This window comes from Hemitrygon akajei, chromosome 10 (assembly GCF_048418815.1).
Source record: "Hemitrygon akajei chromosome 10, sHemAka1.3, whole genome shotgun sequence".
Lineage (NCBI taxonomy): Eukaryota > Metazoa > Chordata > Chondrichthyes > Myliobatiformes > Dasyatidae > Hemitrygon > Hemitrygon akajei.
In genome coordinates this window covers 70,972,009-70,987,703 of record NC_133133.1, presented here as the reverse complement: position 1 = coordinate 70,987,703, position 15,695 = coordinate 70,972,009, and the positions used below count along the sequence as shown (strand labels likewise).

The window sequence follows — 15,695 nt, the reverse complement described above, 5'->3', positions numbered from 1 at the left end:
GGTGTTCAGAGTTAATGTGGAGTTTACGAATGGGGAGATAACTGTTGTTGTGGAGGAGAACGGTAAATCTGTAGTTCCCAAATCGAATGAAAAAATGTTAAGGTCTAGATTGATGCCTGCGCATCGATTACAGGTTGATTTGGAATTCAAGAAAGCGCTGTGAGGAAGCCAAAATTTAAATGCGGCCGGAGAAAAAGGTTCGAACTGAAACACATCAGCCTGCATGGTCTTGACAAAAGGGTTAACTACCTGTGTAGCATTAAAGAATTGGGTGGAAATTCCCATGATGGACTAGGTTGGGGACACGGAGTTAAGAGAATAACCCTCGTGAAAAGAAAAGGCGGGAGAGTACCTCGCCAAATTACTCAAGTTCCCCACGGGGAGACTCTCTGGAAAAGAGGCGATGGTTAATAGAAAATGCCATTTTTAAACAGCAACGCCGGTTGTACGGGTTTGCGCCAAAGCCTGTGACTAATAAAGACAACCCCTTCGGAGACCTGCCGGTGAAATAACACGACCGAAACGATTAGTATTTGTATAAACTTTTGTAGATGCACCTAAGCTAAGATCACACCTCCTTAGTTTTGTTGCTGAAGAAAATAAATAAATAGGTGGTTATTGAGCTGAAGTTTGATGCTACCAGACTTTAGTACGGTACGCGATGTTAAGATATTAAAGAAAGGGACACTGTAATTGTTATCTGTTTAGATACTGACTTGAATGTATAACGGTAGTATTCTGTGAAGAGAGGAGCTTGTGTATTGTGTTAGAAAAAAAAATCCTATAAGACTCTGTACCAACTTGTTTTTAACCGCTGGTAAAAAACTTTTAAGAGGGGAGGTGTTATGACCACAGCCCCCTCCTTTGTGAGATTCGCAAGAGCCCTAGTCAAGGCGGGGTCAAATGACCCAAGAGAGAGAGGGAGACGTGCTGAAGACCATGTTCCCCAGGGAAGCAGAATAAAGCGACTCTTTGACTATTGTCTCATGAAAACCACGTGTAAAGCCCTCGGGCAAAGTGGGCTGGTCGCTCAACAAGACAAAAGCCTCGGACATAGCCATTGTCTTGGGAGACACCTTTGTGGGATAAGGAATTGGCCTACGTGCAAAATCTCAGGGCAATGTGAGATGGGTGATGGGGGAAGGATTGCCTCGCCCCCCTACCCTGATGGACATCTACAACCCTGCCAGTCCAGATAAAAGGTGGGCTGCCGAGGCGGGGCGCCAGACGCACCAGAAGATACACGAGAATTCCTGCGACTGCGTTTAGAGAGCGACAGCCGGTGGTGGGGTTCGTATGCGTCCTTCCCTTGCCTGGGATTGGCGACCTCACCACGGAAGAACGGCCTAGCTACAGGGGAAGCCACGGATGAGAGTCCATTCCCCAACGAGACTTCCGACTACCTCCTACAGGTTGGAAAACCTGTCGGGTAAATGTTTCATTCTCTCTCTCTTTCTAACAAAAGTGCACCAACGCGACACCACAACCGACGGCGGCTGGTGGAACTGCAGTGACCGCAAAAAGACTTTTAAATATCCAGTAAACAATATATATCTACATTACCCCTAGACAACTGTAGAGCTTATTTCTGATTGATTATTACTATACCTGTGCTTTAGATTGAGTTGTGACGACATATATGATCTGAATGTTTAGTATTAACCATACGTTTGTGCCCCTTTATAAATAAAAACGTTTGAAAATAGTAGCATCAGGCTTCAGTGGATCCATCTATCTTTGCTGGAAAACTACCTGGTTACTGGGGAACGTAACAAGTGTTAAAGTGGCTCTTGACTTTCTTGAAAGTTTGGCCTGCAGCGGCAGACCAGGTTATCTTTGAGGTAGGTGATTTGGTGAGGAAGCTGAGAAGAGGGGCAATTTGACTGTAGTTTCTCATGAACCAGCATTAGAAATTAGAAAGGCCCACTAAGCACTGTAGCTCTTTGAGAGAGCACAGTCAAAGACATTCAACAATAGTGCACACTTTCCCTAGGTACATGGTTATGTCTTGGGGTGAAAAGATGTAACTCAAGAAGGAAATGACCAGGGTGTGTAATTCGTCTAACTTGGTTTTCAAGGAGATTTTGAAGGACTGAATGAAAGTGACAGATGTGGTCCTGAGGACATCGTCAAGGTAATCAAATACATACCTGAGTACATCTCCTGGAGAATCTCATTGAGGGAGGTTTGGAAAATAGCTGGACTGTTAGAAAGTCTGAAAGACATCACTAAGTACTTGTAGTGGCCAGTGGGTATTACGAGCGCTGTCTTTCACTCATCCCCCTGACAGATGTGGATCAGGTTAGACGCATTCTGTAAGTCCCTGCGGAGAGTTTCAAATGTGATGTCATCAAGGGAGGAGGACAGCGGTACTTAGTGGTGATTGTGTTGAGTCCATGGTAGTTAATGCTGGGATAATGATCCCCATCTTTCTTTTTGATAATGAAGAACCCTGCACCAGCTGGAGACTGGGATATGTGAATGACGCAAAGTAATAGCGCTTCGGTGATGTAGTCATTCGTGGCTTGGGTCTCAGGAAGAGAGAGAGAAAACAGACAACCTTGGTGCTCAGAAGGAGGTTGACTGCATAGTCCAATGGTCTGTGAGGCAGTAGGGTGTTGGGCTTCCCTTTACTGAAGATGATGGCTAAGTCATGGCACTCTAGTTGTCACCAGGTTCAGACATGGCCCAAGTGCAGAGTGAGAGACACTGAAGCAGGTCGATAGTTCACAGACTTTAATGCGAACAATGTTAAAGGGAAAAGAAAACAATAAACACTTGGCTAAACAGGGCTGTTGACTAAAACACTCAAATGGACCACGAGGCCTACACTGCGGCTGAAAAGAACAACTAAGAATAAAATGAATACCGCTAGTCTTCGGAGTCAGTTGACTCGACAGTTCAATTTCTCAGGCAATGCAGAAAGCAAAGCATTGCTATGTCCAAGTCTCAACAAATACTGTGACGGAATGAATGGAGTTAAATACTATCACAATGAAATAATAATTTGCTGACACGTGCGTATTCATGAGTGTAATTGCCGAATCTGATGCGCTGCTGTATCCGTGGTTGTTTGGTGTTTTTGAGGGTTTCCTCCGTCTCCTTGGATTTATGGGGTGAAGTCAGCTGAGGATGCAGGATAGTGGATCCCCAACTTAGCAGTGAACCAGATGACCAGGTGAAGTGAGGGTTGAGATTGGAGAGCCAGGGATAACCCAGGATGAGGAGTATTGGATGAGTCGATCAGGAGAAATTGGATAGTCTCACGGAGCTCTCTGATGCTGATGAGCACAGGGTATGTGTATGCCCTGACCAGCCCCAACCCCAAAGGACATCTGTCCATGGCTGTGATGCAGAAGGGGTGAGAGATAGGCTTGGTAGGGAGTCCAAGCTGTACATACAAAGTCTGGTCCAGTAAATTGCCTCCTGCATCGGAATCCACCAGAGCCTCCTGTGTACATAGAGCCATCGGGTTGTGGAAGAGGACAGAAAGAGTGAGGCAGACTATGTTGCTGGAATGAGAGGCTGGGAAGAATTTACCAGATGGTAAACCCCTCCTCTCTAACTAGTGGTGCCATTTTCTCGGATGCAGTGGACGTTTGATGTACGGGTGAACAACAGCTCTGCAGTCAGCACACAAGATGTTTTACCACCACCACTCACACTCCTAGGGGGAGTTAACCCTCACTGCCTAGGTTCTGGAGGTGTCAATCATGAGGCAGCTGCTGCTGGAGACGGTTCGGGGAATGGAAATAGGGTTCTGGTCGATGATCTGTAAAGTCATTCCATAAGATACTTGTCAATTCAGAGAGCCAGAGTGGTGAGGCTTTCAAGATCAGTGGGCATCTCCAGGGTAGACAGCTCATCTTTCTAGCACTCTGAGAGGCCGCGATGGTAACGGGTCAGCAGTGCTTCCACATTCCAGCCAGATTCCTCCACAAGGGTCCTGACTTCCACAGTGTAGTCCAGCACCAAGCGCAGGCCTTGACACAGGTGAAGTATCCAATCTGCTGTCTCCCATCTGCTTGCTGGATGGTTGAAAATCTGACACATCTCAGCATTGAATGTCCACAAATTTATTGCAAATGTTATTGTCCCAGTTAGTGGCAGCCCAAGTCTGAGCTTGCCCAGTAGAGATGGTGAAGGCAATCTTGGCTCAGTCTGTAGAATACAGAGATGGCTAGAGCCCAAAGTGGAAGATGCACAGAGACAGGAAATTGTGGCATCAGGCTGGGGATCATCAAAGCACTCGGGCACCAGAACACAGGGCTCAGAGGGAGGAGGTTGACTGTTACAGTGTTGCGTATTGAGATGGAGAGTTGGAAGGGAGTGATGAGCAGTTTGTTAATGGTTTCCTTCTGCTTCGGGATTGTGTGCTCATGTCAATGGACGACTTCCTTTAGGCGAGCAGACTCTGCTGGGTCAATTGTTGGTTCACTCATCCTATGTGGTTTGACCCAAACGCAGAGCAGAGGAGATGATTTAGTGGTGAGTGGTAACTTTAATATTAAACTGCAAAATAACAAGCCATGGGAGGCCACAACACAAGAAAGAATGGATACTTAACTTGACAAGGCAACAAGGTAACTGAAGGTTAAGAGCAACTTAACCAGGCTGAGGCTGGCTTGTTCATATGAATGAACAATGATTGTGGATGAGAGGTGGGTTTAAATAAGCTGCAGGTGATGTGTAGGAAATGAGTGGCAGTTGTCCCCTGTTAGGAAGTGTTGATGTACAATGGGATCCAGATCTCCTGGAAAGTGAAAGTACAGACATTTAATATGTAGATATGTTAAATCTGGACCCAGGATTGGTGTGATGGAAGGCAGAGGGAGTGGTGAATGATAAACACAAGAGATTCTGCAGATGCTGGAAAACTTGAGCAACATGCACACATGCTGCAATTACTTCAGCATTTTGGTTGTGGTGAACGGGTGTTTCTCTAACTAGAAATTGGTAACACATAGTTTTCTACAGGAATTGGTGCGGAGACCTCTGTTATTTGAAATTTACATTAGTGACGGATATGAATGTAGGGAGCATGATTTGTAAGTCTGCAGATGACACAAATATTGGTGGCATCACAGCTGACAAAGCAGGTTGGATGGAGATCAGATTGGAAGTTTGGCAAAGTTGTTAAAGATGGAATTTAATTCAGGTTAGTCTGAGGTAATGTCCTCTGGGAAGTCAAATTCTGGTCAGACACAGAGTAAATGGCAGGGAGATAAGGAGCATTGTTGTACAGAAAAACCTTGGGTTCGAGTCCATAGCTCAATGAAAGTGGCAACACAGATGGAAAGGATAATGAAAAAGGCACCTGGTATGCATGCCTTCAGAGGCCAAAACATTGAGCGTAAGAGTTGTGACACCAACTTGCAGTTGTTTAAAGTATTGGTTGGATCACATTTGGAGTATTGTGTGCAGTTCTGGTTGCAACAGTATAGGAAGGATGTGACAGCAACAGAGAAGGGCAGAAGATATTTACAGAATTAAATCCTGCTTTTTAACTTCCTGCATAACCCTCCAAGTTCACTCTGCAGGACCTCCTCTCTTCTTGCCTAAGCAGTAGGCACCGACATAGTCCACAACCCGTGAATGCTCACCCTCCCCATTTCGAAAGCCTTGCGAAAACTCAGAGACATCACTAATCCTGCACGAGCAAGGCAACACACCACCCTGAAGTCTGGCTTGAGGTTACAGAGTGTTTCTCTGTCCCTGTCGAAAGAGTCCTTTATCACTATTTCTCATATGGGCTTTGCCCTACTCTGCTGCACAACAGAACCAGTTATGATACCACTGATAAGGCTGCTGTTGTCATCTTCTCCTGGGAGGATCTCCATCCAATGTTATCACAAGCAGGTGACTTGCTTGAGAGGGGGAATAGTCACAGGAGACTCCTGCACTACCTGTCCACTCCTCTTGGTGGTCATTCATCTGTTTTCTTAAAGTTTCAGGGAGGTGACCACCTCTCTGAAACAACCTCTGCCTCCTATATCCTCCTCAGTGAATCCAACTATCACTCCATTCCATCCATGCAGTCATAGACCAGGGTAAGGATCACCTCAAAGCACCCTGAGCTCACATATCTCAGAGGAGGAGGATATTATTCATTGAATACAATTACTGCCCCTTTGGAAAACTAGTGGACTTGGAAAAGAAAAATCTTACCATGCTTTACTTTAATACCGTTCACCTCAACTAGCCTCGAACATTGACTAGCCTGATGTTCACTAAAGCCCACATTTCAACCTACCACCAGTACTTCCACATAGACCTACTCCTTTTTATTTACTTTTATGTTTGCTGGAAGTAAAACTATTGCTACTCATCTGCAAAGGCCCAAGACAGATTATAATGGAGAAGAAACATTGGGGATGGTATTGAGAATTTCAAAGCCATGGATTGGATGCACATAACCTATGACATGGGTGACCCTATCAAGAGGCAAAGCATAATGCCTTGACTCCAGCGATCATGGCTCTCCAGGTTATTGAAACACACAAGCCTCCAAACCATGACAATATTATAGCACCCTTGGAGGTGTGGAAGGAATACAGCATCTCAAACTACAATCCATCATCTACCTCTTGCTGGTGGTGATAGCTGGTATTATCTGTAGTTCCCATGTAGGAGTGGAAGTAATTTTTATTCATCTTGAAAGACTTAGACAGTTCTTTTTTTAAAACTTTTACTTTACTTTTGAGGCAAAGATTAGCTAACAACTGTAAATGTGTGGGCACTGTAAATAATTTTACTCTTTCATACCAAACAGTCTTGTCAATTTTTACTGGGCTAACGCACAACATACTGGAGGAGCTCGATGAGTTAGAGTTATGCAGCATCAGTGAGGTTGGAGCATGGGGATTTGGGAAGGAATCATCGGTGGAAACTATGTCAACAGGATTGAGAGTGCAGAGGGAAGATAGCCAGTCTAAACGGTAGAGAGAGAATGGTGAGATGGAACCAGCAGATGATTAATGGACTGAGGGATGGGTGAAGGATGATAGGCAGGTAGACCCAGACGGTGCGGGGGGGGGGGGGGGGGGTTTAGATTTGGGAGACAGGCATGTGGGTGGGGGAGATTGAAGGCAGAGACACCTGCTGGAGGTTTTTGTGGAACACAAAGGCTACCAATACTGGAATCTGAAAAGACAGTAATTGAAAATATTAGATGAAGATTCTGTATGAAGGACAGATGGAACCAGATGGAGGAGGGGGTACTTGGTACATAAAATACGGACTGTAGGTACTAGGCGTAGGACCTGTACATTCTCAGTCTTATCCACTGCTAGGGTGAGCCCAAACAATGGCACCTCAAATTCTGCCTGGACAGCCTTCAACTCAGTGGTATGAATGTTGAATTGCTTTATGTCCTCTGTTTTCCCTTCACCCTTCAGATCCATCACTGATCCTCCCATTTTTGTTCTTTCCCTCTCCACCCTTCCTTTTCCCAAGCCACCTACTATCCACACACTTTTTCCACTAGTTCCCCTCTTCCCATCTAATTTCATCTGCCAGTGTCTCTCCTGTTGACTCTTACCTTAAAACACAGGTAGATTTTGTGTTCCTGTTTATCACTCTCTGGCAGCTGTCTCCACCTTCGTCCTCCCCTCCCTTCACTTCGCTCCATCTGCCTCTTTTTTTTCTCTCTGCCTCCATCTATCACCCACCCACCTCTGTCCCCGATCTGCACCCTGGCCCCTTTCCTACCTGGCTCGATCTGCCTGTCATCCTTTGCCCTTCCTCAGCCCACCTATTACTTACCTCACTCTCTTTCTATTATCTTCTCTCATTGCCACAGTAGCACACTGGTTAGCATGACACTATTACAGCATCAGTGATCCAAGTTCAATTCTGTTTGCATAATCTCCCCATGACCATGGGTATTTCTTTCAGATGCTCCAGTTTCCTCCTAAATTCCAAAGATGTACAGGTAATTAGGTTTATTGGTCCCATGAGTGTAATTGGGTGGTATAGGCTGATTGGGCTGGAAGGGCCTGTGACTCTACTAAAAACCTCTTGGGGCTGATGCAAGAGAACATTTTCTTTCCTGCTTTACATGCTGCTCGACTTGCTGAGTCCCTCCAGCAGATTGTTCTTTTTTTCTAGATTCCAGCATGTTGAACATCTGTGTCCCTCTGGTCTTTATTGGGCTGCAATGATTTACAATTTGCTTAAAATAGAAATAAACTTGAAATATTTCACGTATCTTTAAATACTTAAGTATTATTTATTTACTTGTTTTGTTATTCGCAGGTTGTCTACTTTTGCACGTAAGTTTTCATTGATTCTATTGTATTTTCCTGTCTTACTGTGAATGCTCCTAAGAAAATGAGTCTGGAGATAGAATATGGTGATAAACGCGTACTTCGATAATAAATTGAATTTGTACATGTGAAACAGAAAATGCACAGCAAGTCTGGCATCATTTTTCCGGAGAGAGGTGCAGAGTTAACGTTTCCCTCCCCTTTGATGATACCTGACATATTATGCATTTCCAGCAGCTCCAATTTTTACTTCAGCATCTGCCTTCCAATTTCTGAAATGGATGGATATACAGTCCATTCTCACTCAACAGCATAAGTGTTGCAGCTTTAATGACATTTCCTGGAATTTTGCCCTTTTACGGGCTTGTTCCGGAACTCCTCTCCGAGTGCTGCCCGTACTTTCGGAGCTCTGGCTGGGTATTCTCTCTGCGCGTGGACGGGCGTCCTGTCGGCGCGGGAGCGTGCTCGGCCGGTGTCCGCGCCTGCGCAGCACCGGCATCGCTTTGCTGTAACAGTAGCGGTGAGCGGTGGAGCAGGGGTAACGCTGGGTCAAAGGATACAGATTGCAACCATGTTACAGTGCAGGGCAGTATGGCAGAAACTAGCGCCGTTGAGCAGGGCATCGTCCGCACTAGCGAGGAGTAGCGTCAAGAGGCGAGGTAAACAGCTGGTACATGCGTGGGCAGTTTGCTGTCGACTTGGCCTAGGCCTTGCTTGTGTGTCCTGGGAAATGCAGCCTATCCAGTGGGGCCCGTGTCCGTGAAGGTCGTGGGAAACATCCAGTGCAAGATCATTGATGATAGCTCCACTGAGTCTTGTTTATTGTATACGGCCCATTGCTTGGGCAGTATTTTTCCCCAACTTACACCCTTGTTCTCCATTATATTTTCTGTGACTAAATTGAGAAGCAACAACAGTTGTGACCTGTGCTTTACACGGGAAGGTGCTAATTGGCAACTTGCTATTTTAATTCTTGAAATTACTGGGAACTCCTCACCGTGTGAGGTTCTTAAACGGTGCACATGTGAAACTGTCGGGCTGTCCTTTTGTTAATAAATCTAATCTCGTTTGTACTGGCATGCAAGGACCAACACTTCTCAACTAGTAAAAGTTAAATGTTACCCGGAGGTAAATTGAGGATGGACGTTCTGTAGGTACCCAACTTGATGGCCTCTAGAATAGAAATATAATCCTTAATATACTGTAATATTTAAAAAAAATCTCCCAGAATCAAAATGGGGAAAAAAACACAATCCCAAAAATGAATGACTGGCACCATTGGAGAAAACAGTTGATATTTTAATTCAACTCCCCCCTTACCTTTTGCCAGTGTTGAGAGTATGAGGGGATGTAAGGAGTTTTGTACAATAACAGAGGCATGAAAGTGGAAGCATCGAAGGGATAGAAGATATGACAAGAATGTGGTGGTACTCCATGACAAAGTGGATGGAAAGAAGGGAAAAAAAAAACAATGTTTTTAGTAAAATGAAAAGCCAGGCATAGTCATGTATAGGTGAGAAGAGTCAGTAACAGGGCTGATAGGAGTAGACTAGGTAGTTGCAGGGGGAACAGTTTTTGTTTCAGAGTGCTGAGAGGAAAGTTTTAACGATGACATATTGAATTGTCTGAATGTTCGTGCTGGTGAACTGGAAGGTGAGGGAATTAGGATATGAGAGTAATTCTGGGAGGGAGAGGAATGAGTAACAATAGAACTGAAAGAAGTCTGACTCACTCAAGGTTCCCAGCTCTATGTGGGGAGCATTCCACATCAGTAAGCTTTTGGAATATGCATTGGAAAATTGGTTTGTTTGGTTCAAGGGGAAAATAATTAAAAATAAAAATGTATAATTCATATTTTTCTCCACTACTCACCAGTTTTCTGTCTTTTGCACCATATACTTATTTTCTTAAACACCCTGTGCAGGGGAACTTTTGAAACCTCAATCATATCTTCAAAGATCCATTAAATTTATGAATATATCTTGGTTTTAGTGGATCCAGTGTACAAAGGAGACGTGTGAAATATTCAACAAAATGTCTAAAGTACTCAGCAAGCCATGTCATCTACAGAGATACTCAGACTTAATATTTTGTCTGAAATTCATGGGACTAAGAAAAAAAATTTGCAGGTTTTCACAAAGTACAGAGACAGAAGGGGCTCGGATGGGGTGGTAAGTCGCAGTTAAAAGTCTGTAGCAGAGTAATTACTGGCATCTGCTGCCACCAGCTGCTGTTATCTGGAATCATTGGACTAGAAACATGGTGTCTGCTACCTGATTGTAAGACAAGATCTGAGTATTGAGTTTCAGTTGAGCTTTATTGGGGCATTGTGGAAGTGTGTGGGGAAGGAAGTGTGGAGGCGAAATAGAATGACAAACAACTGGAAGTTGGGGATTATATTTCTGGACTGCAAAGAAGCCCAGTCTATTTCCAGTTTTGAAAATCAGGCATCATGAGCACTGAGGAGATACGAATGAGCAAGGTAAAAAGGGCAGGTGTTGCTTCTCAGGTGATTACATGGTAAAGGCAATGGATATTGGTAGAGCTAATCCCTTTGAGATGCTGAGTAGAGACAGAAGATTAGATGGTGGCGCCATACTCTGAACTATGGAAATTGCTGGGGAATACATCCATACCGAAAAACAATAACTAAGGCTAATCTGGACCATCCCATGCATTTTCATTGTTCACTAATTTTAGATTAAACTTGTAAACAAAATCTTAGAATCCAGTCTCTAGATAGAGTCGAATTAACTCATTTAGTTCTTTTCATTCAGATTTATAAAAATTCATAGGTATTCACCTTACCTCAGAATCAGAAGATCATATTTTTGAATCCCAGAGACTTGTGTACGTACTCTCAGTTGTCAGTTTAGGGCCTAGACTCGGGCAGATCTGTTAGTGCATTATTGTTCCCACTAACCTTTGGATAACATGTTAAACATCAGAGATCTAACTCCCTGATATATAAGATTCCCTGGAAATACTAGAAGAGTTAACAGTTTTACTTTTGTATAGCCAATACTTATTCTTTGGGTGCTACCAGAGTTTGGTTGTTTCATCAATCATTTTGATTATTTCAGTGAGATCACTTCACCTGATTACTGTGTTGCTATTTCAATTCCACATGAAAACTTTTTAAAGATTTAAAGGCATTTAAATGAAATCAATAGAATAAATACTTGTACTTGGAACTAAAATTTGGAATTGGAAATAGCATTGAGGCAGACACTTCGGCCCATCACGTCCATGCTGTTGATCGAGCACCTTTTTAACCATTTTCTATCTTGCAACTCCATCAACCTTCCCTAACTGAGTCTCCTATCACCTCCCCTACACTAAAAGAAATTTACTTTAGCCAATTAACTTGCCAACAGCCATGTCTTTGTCACTGAAGGTGTCTTTGTCATCATGGTTCTCAACCTGAAATGTTGATTCTCCAGTTCCCTCCATGATTGCTGTCTGATCCACTGAATTCTTCTAGCATCATGTTTGTATGCAGTTGGAAACTGGAGCACCTGGGCCATATCTCAATATAGGGAGAACATGCCAACTCCATATAGATTGTACCCATGGTCAGGATCAAACTGAGGTGTCTCGGGCTGTGAGGCAGCAGCACTAATCACTCTGCTCTCTGTGTACTTGTATTTAATCACTAATTACCATCCTGGAGGGTGCAGCACCCTAATTAGGGTGGTTAGGGGAAGAGGGAACAACAAAATTTCCTTTGTTTCTTTCAGGGGAAATTTTGCCTGACAAATCTGTTGGAGTTCTTTTAGGAAATAACAGGCAGGATAGACAAAGGAGAATCAATGGATGTTGATAAGGTCTTTGACAAGGTGCTGCACTAGGCTCCTTAACAAGATAAGAGTGCATGGCATTACAGGAAAGATACTAGCATGGATAGCAGATGGCTCACTGGCAAGAAGGAATGTAGTATGAATAAAGTGGGCCTTTTCTGTTTGGCTCCTGGTGACTAGTGGTGTTCTGTAGTGATTAGTGTTGGGACCACTTCTTTCCAGGTTATATATCAATGATTTGGATGGTGGAGTTGTTGGCTTTGTAGCCAAGTTTGCAGACGATATGAAGATATGTGGAGGGGCGGGTAGAGTCTGTAGATGGACTTGGATGAGAATAGGTAAGTTGCAGACGGAATGTACAGTAGAGAAGTGTATTTTCATGCACTTTGGTAGAAGGAATAAAGGTGTTGAGTATTTTCTAAACATGGAAAATGTTCTGAAATCAGAGGTACAAAGGGACCCTAAAGGTTAACTTGCAGGTTAAGTTGGTGGTGATGAAGACATTTATAAGGCCACATCATGAGCACCAGGTATACTAGACAATCCCAACGGAATTGCAGCTGAGGTGTTGCCTCACCTGGAAGGATAGTTTGGGGCCTTGAATGGAGGTGAGGGAGGAGGTGAATGTGCAGGTATAGGACTTCTTCCACTTGCAGGGCCAAGTGCAAGAGGGAGATTAGTAGGAAGGGATGAATAGATGAGGGAATCATGAAGGGAGCAATCCCTGCAGAAAGCAGAGAGTGGTGGGGGGGGGGGGGGTTGGGAGTAAAGATGTGATGTTAACATTTATTTTGAGAGGGCTAGAATATAAAAGCAAGGATGTAATGCTGAGGCTTTATAAGGCATTGGTCACTCCACACTTGGAATGTTGTGAGCAGTTTTGAGCCTGTTATCTAAGAAAGAATGTGCTGGCATAAGGGTCCAGTGGAGGTAATGATGCTGGGAATGAAAGGGTTAACAGATAAGCATTTAATGGCCCTGGGCCTGTACTCACTGGAGTTTAGAAGAATGAAGAGACATCTCAAAACCTGTTGAATATTGAAATACTTGGATAAAGTGGATGTGGAGAGGGATATTCCCTATAGTGCAGGAGTCTGGAACCAGAAGGTACAGCCTTAGAATAGAAAGATGTCCCTTTAGAACAGAGATGAGGTAGAATTTCTTTAGTCCAAGGTGGTGAATCTGTGGAATTCATTGCTACAGGCAGCTGTGGAAGCCAAGTCATTGTATATATTTAAACTGGAGGTTAATAGGTTCTCAATTAGTAAAGGTGTCAGTGGTCACGGGGAGAAGGCAGGAGAATGGGGTTGAGATGGATAATAAATCAACTATGATGGAATGGTAAAGCAGACTTGATGGGTTGAATGGCCTAATTCTGCTCCACTGTCTTATGGTTATATGCTTATGGTCTTTATAGTGGGCCTCTGAGCATGTTGTAACTCTGAGGTAATTTAGTTAGAAAATATAAATAAAATATACTTAAATATGGTCTCCAAATCAGCCTCAACTCTTTATGAGGAATAGTCTGTGATGCAGTCATAGATGAAAATAGCATGGAAATAGGTCCTTCAGCCTATCAAGTCAACACCAGTCATCAGCCACCCATTTACAATGACCATACATTAATCCTATTGTTTTATCTCCCACCTTTCTCTTCAACTCCCTCCAGGTTCTACTACTTGCTTCTACAGTAGGGGCAATGTACAGTAGCCAATTAGTCACCAGCCTGCATGTTTTGGGGATTTGGGAAAAGATTCACACAATCACAGAGAGAACATGTGAACTCCAGAGTGACAGTACCTGAAGTTCAAATTGAACCCAGGTTTCTGGTGCAGTGAGGCAGGGGTTCGTTCAGCTGTTCTGCTGTGCTACCTGTATCATCAGGTATCATTAGTTAATTATGATAAAAGCTTGTGTTTTATTGAGTGCAAACAAGTTGGGCTTTCATTCACAAAGATGATAACCACATATCTTGATTGGGGTCTTAATAACCAAACAATTTTGAAATTCAGATATAAAATTATTCTCTGATCCAAATGAATCACAAAATGATTTTGCTGTGTGGTTCAGATTCTGATCTGTGTTTTTGTAGAGTAATTTAGACACTATTTATCATTGTTTTTATTTAATTGAGATCTATGCCAAATGAAGTAATAAATTAATACTTTCATTTCAAATTCACTTTCATAGTCAATATCTAAGATACTTAATTGAGTTACAGATGTACTTCTATTAACTTGCCTTCCAAAATTATGTCTGTACCCGGCGTCAAGTTCTGACTATTTTTTTCTTTTGCAATAAATTTTGCTCTTTAGGAACTTTGTTTCAGCGATGGAAACTTCCTTTAGAACAGCAGATGAACAGGCAAATGGCTAGCGGCGTTGAACCTCATGGCTCTGGCGCTATTTATTTAGTGCTTGTTGGCTTGACAAGTTTAGGAGCTGGTGCTTATGTAAGTAGTAGAGATATTTAATAAAAGGAATGAGCTTTCCACCTCTGCTTCTGTTGGTAACATTTTGGAACCCTTGGGGACATCCTAATATCTCTCTACTTCCAGCTCAGTTTCTTTGCCTTGCAGGTGCTTGTTACTGGAGAGAAGACGTAAAAAGTACAGAATGGATTGCATAGTTAATTTAATCTTTTTTACTGTGTGACCCTTAATTTTATCAGCCCTTTGGTTGCACTTTTTGTTTTAAAAAAAATTGACAGTCATTTTGATTTACATTGTTAATTTCCCATTATTCTATTCTATTTGTTTGCATCAGAGTTAAACACATTTGTGAATTAAATGGCATGACCAAGGTCTCCTGCTCTATATGCATTATTTTTTATCTTATCCCATATTTTTCAAATTTTTTCATGTATTACCTTTTTAAACATACTGAGCATTATGTTATAATTCAGAAAAGATAACCTTTATTATCGATCATCTATACTATTAAAAGCCATGTAAAAGGATTTTCTATTAATGTTTAATTGAGATAGCACAGTAAAGAGAAAAAATAGAAGCTTTCATTGTTTAAGAAATGTTAATTACTGAAATGATTGGAAAAACATACCATGGAAAAGAAATTACTTGAAGGCCTGAAGTTTCAGGCTACAATAGTATTAATAATTTCCTGGTAGTTCCTTTTATGTTTATTTCTCACTCAAATGAATATATGATTGTATTAATATGTTTGTGCACACTGTAAAGATATTGTCGTCATCAATAAATATCAGAGATATAGAGATTTTTTTCAAAAGTACTTAGTCATATAGGCAGTCAAGCCTATCACTGAAATTAAGATCTTCCCTCCTACCCCTCTCAGCCCCCCCCAAAAAAAAAGTTCACTGAAAAGCAAAACAGATGTTTTCAGAGGGAAATATCCATTTCTAATTGCTTTTTTATCTGGAATTGTACCACATATTGGAAGAATTATGAAATAATATCAGAATCAATATACAATCTTTCTCTGTCCACAACAGCATGTTAGATCAAGCTAGTTGTTTTGGCAAGTTTGCAAAACAAAAGCATTATTCATGTTTTTGAGCTAGTCTCTTGTTACATTTTAATTGTCACACATTAGAAAGGAAAGCTGAATAAAAGTGAAATGAAAGGGCTGCGAAATGGAAGGGTTCTCACTTT

At 42.5% G+C, this 15,695-nt stretch overlaps 1 protein-coding gene across 3 annotated transcripts in view; it reads left to right on the top strand.

Annotated features, from left to right (window-relative positions):
- Nucleotides 1-8,729: 8,729 nt before the first annotated feature.
- The window catches only part of aifm1 (apoptosis inducing factor mitochondrion associated 1), a 68,526-nt gene continuing 61,560 nt past the window's right edge, over nucleotides 8,730-15,695 (top strand). Inside the window, exons 1-2 of one of the 3 annotated variants that reach the window (XM_073058429.1) lie at nucleotides 8,731-8,926; nucleotides 14,383-14,519. In XM_073058429.1, the coding sequence (XP_072914530.1) occupies nucleotides 8,839-8,926; nucleotides 14,383-14,519 (225 nt within the window). In that variant the 5' untranslated portion in view covers nucleotides 8,731-8,838. Of the gene's footprint in view, nucleotides 8,927-14,382; nucleotides 14,520-15,695 lie in introns of all 3 variants that reach the window. The other 2 variants (XM_073058430.1, XM_073058432.1) reach the window with 2 other exon arrangements.